This window comes from Solanum lycopersicum, chromosome 7 (genome assembly GCF_036512215.1).
Source record: "Solanum lycopersicum chromosome 7, SLM_r2.1".
In the NCBI taxonomy this organism is placed as follows: domain Eukaryota; kingdom Viridiplantae; phylum Streptophyta; class Magnoliopsida; order Solanales; family Solanaceae; genus Solanum; species Solanum lycopersicum.
The window spans coordinates 5759651-5770564 of NC_090806.1; the positions used below are offsets into that span (position 1 = coordinate 5759651).

Genomic DNA, 10914 nt, shown 5'->3' on the forward strand with positions numbered 1-10914 from the left:
AATAATAATATTAATAATAATAATAATAATAATATTGAAATCGGGTGGGGGTGGGGGGGGGGGAAAGCTCCACTATAGGGTCGGAAAAAGAAATAGTTGTGAGGAAGAGTCTGTAATAAAATCAATTGAATAGATAGAAAAGCTCGGTAAGTCTATTGATTCAAGCAAGCCCGACTAGTTTAGGTGTCTTTTAGACTTCTAAAAGTGATGGTTTTAAGTCTAGAGCCCTATTCTGATTACAGAGTGCGGGTATTCGACAAATAGGTTAGCAAGTGGTGAATAAATAGGCTTTGCTCCAGCCTTCGCTTTCAAGAGGAAATTTTATCATTCATGACGAAGATATCGTATCATAAGAAAGGACTTACTTTTCAGAGAATCTTTCTCGATTTCAAAACAAAAAGGCTTGGTTCAAGATAAAATTCGATATAATTCTCTATTTTTTTATTAAAAAAAAAACGTATTAAAAAATCTTGCTTACTTTTATAATAATTAAGTGATAAATGAGATAATAATACTTTCTTTTAGATTTGACATCATATTATAAATATTTTTTGTAGTTTATAAATTATGATTTTTTTAAGAAAAAATATTTCAAAACTATTCCTAGAAAGAGAACTTTTTTGGAGACTTTTTTTGTCAAATAAGTGGATTCGAATATAAGTAAAATATGGTAGTGTCATTAGATATTTTGCCAAATAAGAAAATATGTTTTTCATTTTGGAATTGACTAAAACGAAAAATATGTCATATAAATTGAGACAAAATAATACTATTTTTTTCCTAATAAACGCACTATTAATAGTCTGTTTGGTCTAACTTTCAAATTAGCTTGTTATAAAAAATATTTATTTTAAAAATGTTTCTTTAAAAAATATTGTTAATGAGAAGCAATTTGTGTTTATATGAGACAATTAGTGTTTAACAAAACTTTTAAAAGTTCTAGATTTTACTTTTCTCAAAATTGCTTTTCAGAAAAGTAATTTCGAAAAAAATAATATATTTTTTATCTTATGCAAAATAACTTTTATTACTGCAAATAAGCACTTATCTTTTTCCAAAAATTTAATCGAATATTTACACACTTTTTCTATCCAAAACTTTTAGTGTGAAACTCAAAACTCTAAAAGTTTAGAATCTCGATCTTGAACTCAAACTCAAATAATTTTTCTATCTGAAAAATAATTGAAAATGAGTTTCTACTTTTAAAAAATGATTTTGATCAATTTTTCACGTACAATTTCCAATTAAAAAACTTCTGGCTTTTTTCAAATTAAATTCATACCTAAATGTGACTTCAACTTTTGAATATCTTTTTCAAACTTCTTTTTTTAGTACACTTTTTTTTTTATTTGTGTTTAAATGCCTACTAAATCCTTTGGTGCAAAAAGCAAATAAAATAACAAATCTGAAAAAAAAAAGTAGAAGAAAAGCATGTTCGTCTCCATGAAAAAAGAGAAAAGAGTCACAAGAATCATGATGTGATAGAATATTTTTATTCTTAATTAAATATTTTGACTTGAATTTTAATTATGTTTTTTTTTAATTTAGAAAAACATTTTTTTGAATGAATCTGCAACATTATAAATTTAAGTTTATCGAAGCTCCTGTATGAATATCAAACATCAAACAAGAATTTAAAAAGAAAAAATGCGTTGTAGGTATTTAGAAATGAGATTTGGGACCACAATTCAATTTTTTTTTTATAAAATAAATAAAATAAGTGCTTATTTAAGAAATTTATCTAAAAATTTGAATTTCAATTTTAAATCTCGAAATTCCGCAAAAGCTAGGAGTTCAAATCCCAAGTTATAATTTTTTAAAAAATATATAAAAAACACAAGTCATAAGTTTGCATTTTAGTTTATAAATTTATGTTAAATGTAAAGAGATTGTTCGTACTATGCCAAATGATTACATCATAGAATAGCTAGAATTACTATAATTATTAATCCGTTAAATCAATAAATCTTCATAAAATTATTTCATATTTAAAAGTTTAAAACAACATATAATCACAAAAAAATATTTATATATAAAAAAACATAAATATATATATATTATGTTACTTAATTTCATCCCTTTAGAATATTTCCTTATTCAGTTTATAAACAATGATTTACTCACTTACTAAAATTGAATAACAATTTAAATTTCCTAAAATAATTTTCGTAAATTATTAAAATTTCCATATTTACAATCTTTTTTTTTAGACAAATATAAATATCTAAATAAAATTTCAATTTCAAATCAATTTAAACGACAAACGAAGCCCTAATAAGAAGGAACAAGCCGCGTAGCCTGCACTTCAAAACCCATATAAACCTCTCATTTTTTGCTTTTTTTGTTAAATTTAATTCACTTCACATTATTTTTCTCTCTCTAACACAACAACAACTATTTCTTAGCCAACTTCTTCTCATCATCTTTCAATGGTAACTTCTTCTTCCTCCTCTCTTTATTTATATCGTAAATTTTTAAATTTTTCACGATCTTTAAGATTACGTATACATCATCATGATCTTCTTTATATCGGTTTTATCTATCTTATTACATTACATATGTTGTTCTTGTTATTGCTTTTATCTTTTCAATGTCATGAATTTGCGTGTACAATACTCTGTTCAAATTCAATCACGTTGTCGTTATCGTATTTTTAAAATTTAGTTAGATGCAGAGAAGATTGTGTACACGTTATATCTTCATGAAATTTTACTTTCTTGAAATTTCTTGATTGCATTGTTATTATATGTTTTGAGTATTAGATTTTGATTTCTTTGATCAATTATACCTCACATGAAGTAATTTTTTTTTTTTTGGGAATCTTTCTTTTGTTTTTTTTTAATTTTTAATTTTTTTTGGACTAGTCATTATAGAAAAGGAATATTAATAAAGAGAAATTAAAAATAGTACGACAAAAGTTGGTGTATCATTATTTTTTTGGTCTAAATTTATTTCTAAAATATATTGATATTACTATTATTAAGTATTGTAACAAAATTGCTTGCATCATATATTCAGAAAGACTAGACTTATAAGTTAACAGGGTTCGAGTGAATTTAATATTTATTCAAAATTTAAACCTAATAAGATTATATATTGATTTGAATTATTCATAAATTTTAAAATTGTTTGAGCGAGTGTTCATAGACTATTATACTCGTTATTTGAAAAAGAGATAGAATTTAATTATTGACAAATTTTGTTGATAATTGAAAAAATTCATCTAGGTTTGGGCTAATTCTTTTTTTTTTTTTTGGGGGGGGGGGGGGGTAGTGACTCTACGACATTATCTATTAATGTTTGAAATTAAACTATAATACTAGTTTAGTGATTAAATAGTCAATGTTTTTTTATATTTTTTTAATAAATTCAACTAAAATTGTGATATTTTTTTAAAAATATTTCTCCTCTTTTGATGTTTTCTTTTTTCGTGCACGTCTTAGTTTCCTTTTTTTTTCCCAACTTTTTCTTGTTTTGCTCTTTTTGATTTATTTATTTTTTGGAGAAAGGAAAAAAGTTTGATACACTTTTTGATATTTAAAAATTTTTGGCATCTTTTTAATTCTCTCTTTTTTTTCTTCCCTTTATTTGGTGGTGATAAATGGTTTTAAAATATCTAAACTGCTATTAAGATATTTTTCACGAAAAAACTTAAATTTAGCATATATTTGGAGAAGAGGAAAATTATTTTTTTTATTTTTCTCACGTTTGATGGCATGTTAGGAAAAATAGTTTTTATAAAAAGAAGAAAATAACTTTCCTAATATAAAAAGAAGAAAATAACTTTACTAATATAAAAAAAAAACTTTCCTAATATAAAAAGAAGAAAATAACTTTCCTAATATAAAAAAAAAGAAAATAACTTTCCTAATATAAAAAGAAGAAAATAACTTTCCTAATATAAAAAACAAAAGAAAATAACTTTCCTAATATAAAAAGAAGAAAATAACTTTCTTAATATAAAAAGAATAAGTTTTATAAATGATATTTTAAATCTATTATCTCCTCCTTATCTGCCCACCCGATGTCCTCATAACCTACTCCCAAAATATTTTTATTAAATTGTATATAAATATATAGAAATAATATTTTTTTTAATTACTTACCGAATATTAAAAGATCAATAAAAAACCTACTTAATTTTTAAAAAATATTTTCTAGAATTTTTTTTAATTTTTTGGGTACCAAACACACCTTTAAAGAAATGTCCACAAATGCTCAAGTAGGGTAACATTTACTAAAGGTCAATATATATACTATGCTTAATAATATATTTTTCAATTGGAATAATTTAGGCCTGGATAACAACACAAATATTAAGTTAAGTACTAATTAATTAATATTTTTGCTTAATTTCTACTGGAAGTTAGTGATATTTTTAATTTAGGTTTGCTTCTTTTGAGGGTATTTTTCTCCACCAATTTAGCTATTCTGCTAATCACTTTTTTAAATATGATTAATTATGTTTAAGGCAGAGTTGGCACAGTTACCTAGGAGTAATATCATTCAGCTTAATTAGATAATTTGAAACTTTGAACTTTAAAAAAATTAAATATGTGAAGTATATATTACTCATGCTATTATTGTATTTTAACATGTTATTATAATAAATAATTTGTCTTTATTTATCAAATTATGACTACTTTTATTTTTATAAGAGTACAAAATGCATGTAAATATCATTTAGGTAATCTAATTTCTACACTTTGCTTAAAAGAACACAAGAATTAACTATGAAGTTTATCACTAAATTATTTTCAAATAGTTTGTATTATTTGTAAATGTAAATATAATTTGTCACTACTCTTATCGTTGATAAAATATACTATTAATTTTATTATTTTATTTTTATTAGTAACCATCGGTACATAGAATTTAAACATTGTGATTTCTTCTTGTAGTTACAAGAAAATCTCTAGTTTTCATCCCTTTGATGTTCTTCATTGCTAGATTCAATAGTAATTATATTTGTTAAATTTAAAAATTTGAAGCTTAAAAGTTATTTGAATTAAAATGAATAATCGTAATTCAAACATGTTTAAGTTTTTCTAAATTATAATTGTTTTTTATTTTATTCTTTTATACAATTTTATTCTATTCTTTTATAAGTATATATAACATATTAAATAAAATTTTGACAAGATTTCTCATGAGTCGATTTAAACTACGTATATGTAAACCTAATTTTTAATAGGCTGAAATGAATTAAACTGAAATGAATTAAACTAATCCATAGTCCGTCCCCAACTTAAATAGATTTCACATGTTTGATTTGATTTTGCTACTTCTATTTATGACCTAATTAATTTGACTTTAAAGTTATTACCTCTATTTATGACCTAATTAATTTGACTTTAATTAACTTTAGATTAGGCATTATTATCCTTTTTATGTGGTGGAGTTGGTAAATAATAGTAATTAAGATGCAAACAAAGTAGGAAGATTCTATTACTTCCTCTATGCTTCCTTTTTTGGATTTTTTCACACCTCCCATCAATCGAACTTTCGCCATCATTCTGACATTTTCATACTCGTCTCATCAAATCATTAGCTCTGATATCAATTATTAAGCAACGTACATATGCTCTATTAAAAATATCATTAATTGATTAGTATCATTATATTTATCGGACTTTCTTTTTTTATGCGACTTTGTTTATACACCTAACCATAATATAGTGACACTAAAAACATACTAATTTAAATTTCTTTTTGATGAAAATTTATAATATTTTTTTTTTATAAATTTAGTATTAAAAAAATTATTTTTTTTTTTTGTAATTTTGTGGGTGTAGGTTATAGAAAGAGAGGTGGGGCCTAGGGTTTTTCTAACAGCACCCTTATCATTGGAGGAGGAATCAGATGTGGCTGACTACAGAGCACCTAATCTGCTCCAACGAATTTTAAGCCTTTTCAGCAGTGTACGGCCAGGATCTGATCTCACACGTATTCAGGTAAAGTTTTTATTTTAATATTTGCTTATCGATTCGTTCGATTTGATTTTTATTTTTAATTACTGCTTCGATTTATTAATTTTCATTAGTGAACACACTAAGTCGATAACCAATTTATACGTTATCTTTATTGTTTTAATTCACTAAATAGTATTAAAAAGGATATATAACTTTTTTTGATATTTCAACCTGATGTTCGAAACTTGTATTAGAACTTCGATTAAATCTAAATCACGCACTATAATGTCCATTTAGGGGTGGTACTCGTAACAAAATTTTCGACCATATTGATAAAATATATATAATTAATTATTAATTAGGATATTATATTTTTAGTTTGGTCCTCAACTTGTTTTTTATTCTAGTATCTACTTCAATTGTTTAGGTTGAGAATCATTTGTTGGTAAGGTAAGAGAAATAACAAAATGGAAAAAAGTTATAATCTACCTAATCCATAACAATCATGATAGTTGAAATTGCAATAAAATTCAATCAATAAAAGAACATTGTCTAATATTAAATAGTAAACAAAAATAAAATAAAAATTAGGCATAGTGACTAAAACTTAATTAGAATTAATTGTTAACACGGGAATTATTTGATGGTAGTTTCAAAAATAATAAAAGAAATGTAGAATACCTTGATCATCGTCGGTTAAATTTGCTAGTATATTTTGATTAAATACTTGAATTAAGACTTTTTTCAATTAAGCATTTAAATATATAATAAAATATTCCTATAATACACTCCCGACTCAAATTTGGAAAAGTTTTTGTATATTCTCAAGCATCCATTACGTGAATAAATTAACCTAATAAAATATATTACATTCCTTAAAACCATCCACATCAACCTCAACTAGAATGTACCTATGTTATACTATACAACTTATTTTTGTTGATGATAATTAAACTATTCCTATGCTTCTTTTTTTATTGCAAAAAGTCACAAAATTATGATGGAGTATATGCATCGATAGCCTCTTAAACTTGTCAGTATATTTCATTTAGATATTTAAATTACAGTCTGTTTTAATTGAGCCCCTGAACACATGATAATGTACTGTTCAAACGGTTAGATTCTTTTAGTTCAAATTCTTATTAAACTTTGTACCTGTTCTCAAGCGTTCGCTATGCGGATGAGTTAATCACATAAAATCTGTCACCCCCTTTAATTATACACATCATCTTCAGTATGATCATGCTTAATCTGTCACCTTCTTTAATTATACACATCATCTTCAATTTGACCATGCTTGAGGTTTTACAACTTATTTTTATTGATAATTAAACTTTTTTTTTTGTTTGGAATGTAATTTCAGCTACCTCCATTATTCAACCTCCCAAAATCACAGCTACAATGTTATGGGGAATCAGTGTATTGTATCAACAATGACATGTTAAGCAAGTGTGGAAAAGGGGAGAATTCACTTGAAAGGTTGAAATCAGTGGTGGGTTGGAGCATATCCACTTTGAGGCCTTTGATGTTTGGTGTGGCTCCATATAATCCTATTCTTGGTGAGACTCATCATGTCTCCAAAGCCTCTCTCAATGTTCTCTTGGAACAGGTATAAAATATCTTCTTATAATTGAATAAGTTACATACTTTTTTTTAAAATATTATGTTTGTTACCACTAATTAAGACATATATTGAGGAAGATACATGTATTTTGCTACAAGATACATACACTATAATGAGGAGAGAGGTGAGCGAGATTTGTATATCTATCTCAGATACATGCGAACCACGCTAGATACACACTGTATACATATATTTGTATGTATCTAGTATGACTCACATATATATGGTATTCTAGATACATAGGAGAGTGGCGACTGGCGAGCGAAATAGGAGAAAGCGAGGGAGGTGAGAGAGGTTTGCTATGTATCAAGATACATGTGAATCACACTAGATACATACTATATACATGTATTTGTATATATCGGGTATGATTCACATATATAAAGTATTCCACATACATAGGAGAGTGGTGAGCGAGATGGGAGGGGGCGAGGGTGGCGAGAGAGGTTTGTATACATGTGAATCCACATAGATATAATGTACCTAGAACAAATTACACCTAATTTTAATCATATGTATCCTGAGATACATGTATCTGAATGTATCTGGTGGACAAAAATCTGATAAGATTTGTAATATCGTAAACTAAAGTATCTTAAGTAATTAATTCCTAAACTAGTAGAATTTATGTATGTTTTCCCTTTAAAATCTAGGAGTATGTGAGAATTTTCATTACCCATGAAATGGTGGGCCTTGTTGCAGCTGGGCTTAGTATTTGATGTTGTCTTCTTTCTTCTAAAGAGATGAAAAATGGGATGATTGTAGCTGGGCTTAGTTTTTCTGTTCGGGTTTGAGTCTTGTTGAGTACGATATTACTTTTGTTAGAATTACGTACAACGATTTCATAATAGTTTAAGAATTTTATTTTATTTTAATAAAAGGATCTCACATTTGGTGTTTTATTATTTTAGGTGTCCCATCATCCACCAGTGACTGCTCTTCATGCAACTGATGACAAAGAGAATATTGAAATGATATGGTGCCATAATCCTGTCCCAAAGTTCTATGGTACTATTAATTATTTTAATCAATCTTTATAAGTATTATTTTCTAATTATTTCTTCAAAAAGGAAAGAGAATAATTTGGAGTTGTTTTTGCATAATTTATATACGTTTACTAAAAGACTGACGATTTCAATATGTCACAGGTACAAAAATTGAAACCGAGGTACATGGAAAAAAGGTGTTGAGGCTTCTAAATAAACAAGAAAATTATGTAATGAATTCACCAAAATTGGTGATTAAACTTCTACCATATCCTGGTGTTGATTGGATTGGAAATGTAACAATTAAGTGTGAAGAAAGTGATCTTCAAGCTGATTTATGTTACAAAGGAGCTTCTTTATTAAGCAACAAAGGATATAGATCAATTAAAGGCAAGATTTTTGTGACTTCAACTTCAAAGACAATTTGTGAGATCAATGGACATTGGGATAGGTAAATTTGAACTTTATATTATAAATTTTCTTCATCCTTCCAATTATTTGTCTTTTGTTAGTGAAACATAAAAGCTACACTAACCAGTAGCGTACCTCGTATTGTTAACTTTGTCTCATGCTGTCTCGCGATATCTTCTACAGCTTGATCAGAAATTAAAAAATATAAAAAATGTTTATGGTATAGGGGTGTGTTTGGTAGAAAGGAAAATGTTTTCACCGAAAAATATGTGGTTTTCTTCTTATTATTATTTTAGTTGGTAAATAAGTAGAAACCAAAAAATTTATTTTCAAAATATATATTTTTATGAAATCTAGGAAAATACTATATAGAGTTGGGGTAGGGGTGTTAGGGTGATGATGATGTGAGTATTGGAGCAAGATTTTAATATTATGAATTTTACTTAGATTTTAAATATGTTTAAAGTTACGTGCTTATATCTACTCATTATTACAGTATTATTAAATTATAAGTTTAGAATATTGAATTCACGTAAACTCGATATAAATAAGTTAAATTCAGCCATGTGTGGGATTGATAGTCAATGTGATGTCATTTGAAGACTAGAAAAATAATTTTTCAATTATTTTTAATCTAAGATGCAAAAATTAATTTTTAATTTTTTTTGTTGCCACAGAAGTGTGACTACTAAGGATATAAGCACAGGAAAAGTGAATGAGATATACAATGCAAAGGAATCTCTATCTGGAATGAAGACTCCAATTGTGAAAGATCCAAAGGTAATATTTCTTTAATTCTTATAGAAAAATTGAAATTGTTATTAAAATTGCTCAAAAAAAAAAACCTTTGAAATTTTGGAGCTAATATGCACACACTGAAATCTCTTGGTAAAACAAATTTGTATTCATGACATTTTATTTAAAAAAACATTTAATAGTTTAATATAGAATTTTTTTTTTAAAAGAAGGAAGCAATAAATTACTTCTCGTGTGTTTTCTACGATGTGAAATATTTTAAACAAATTCAATTTGCTAATACGATCAGTACTTTGGATGATTTGCAATTAAATATTATCAATCAGTTGCAACTGTTTCTTAATCATGAAATAGCGCCGCTGGCTATATAAATCACATGTGACTCCATTCAAGCGATTCATCATTTTTTTATTGCTGAAAAAGCCAATCTATCACGATTTTTCTTTTTTTCGTCACAAGATATATACATTTTGTTTCTTCTAATGTACTAACTTTGTTTCTTGTGTTTATTAGGTTGTTATGCCAAGTGAATCAACATTTGTATGGGCAGAAGTGAGTCAATCAATCCTAACAAGAAATTGGGATAAAGCAAAGCAATCAAAGGCAATAATTGAAGAAAAAGAAAGAGAATTTGCAAAAGAGAGAAAATCCAAATCTGAAAATTGGATTCCAAAACATTTTAGAGTATCATATAGTAAAGAATTAGGGTGGGAGTCCACACCAAATGAGAGGTGGGTCCCACAAGCTCCAATTATTGTTCCTACTTGATCAACTTGTAATTAGTAGAATTTTTTTAAATAATAATTTTAGGTCATTTTACATCATTAAATTCATTTGTTCTATTTATGTAGATGTAGATGTAGTTGTATTCCTAGAAATTGTCAATGGCTAATTCTCTCACTCTTAATTAAGTTTACCTAATCAAAAAGTTAAATTTTCAAATTGAAAGTGTGTACTTTTTTACTTGGTTTTGTTATGTTTGATTAACTTTAATTATTGATGTCAGACTTATAAATATACAAGAATTATAAATATCTTTATTTCATATATATATATATAGAGAGAGAGAGAGATAGATAGATATGACTTTTAACTTATTTTTGCTTTTTTTTTTAATTTTAAAATCAAGTCAAAAACAATTTTTATTTTCCTAAACACAAATAATTTTAAAAAAAATGTTTTAATTTTAAATATTAGAATAAGCTAATTAAAACATGCTCAAAAT

The 10914-nt window shown here is 26.1% G+C and overlaps 1 protein-coding gene across 1 annotated transcript; it reads left to right on the forward strand.

The window, feature by feature from the left end:
* Positions 1-2135: 2135 nt before the first annotated feature.
* LOC101265450 (oxysterol-binding protein-related protein 4C) lies at positions 2136-10518 on the forward strand. The gene is made up of 7 exons (XM_010325053.4): positions 2136-2432; positions 5796-5954; positions 7276-7521; positions 8448-8544; positions 8685-8973; positions 9611-9713; positions 10203-10518. The coding sequence occupies exons 1-7, from the start codon at positions 2430-2432 to the stop codon at positions 10455-10457; spliced, it is 1152 nt and encodes a 383-aa protein (XP_010323355.2). The 5' UTR covers positions 2136-2429; the 3' UTR covers positions 10458-10518.
* Positions 10519-10914: the final 396 nt, after the last annotated feature.

Coding starts and splice junctions, on each gene's coding strand:
- LOC101265450 (XM_010325053.4), top strand. Junction 5,955..7,275: donor CTGATCTCACACGTATTCAG/GTAAAGTTTTTA, acceptor ATGTAATTTCAG/CTACCTCCATTATTCAACCT. Junction 9,714..10,202: donor CAATTGTGAAAGATCCAAAG/GTAATATTTCTT, acceptor TGTGTTTATTAG/GTTGTTATGCCAAGTGAATC.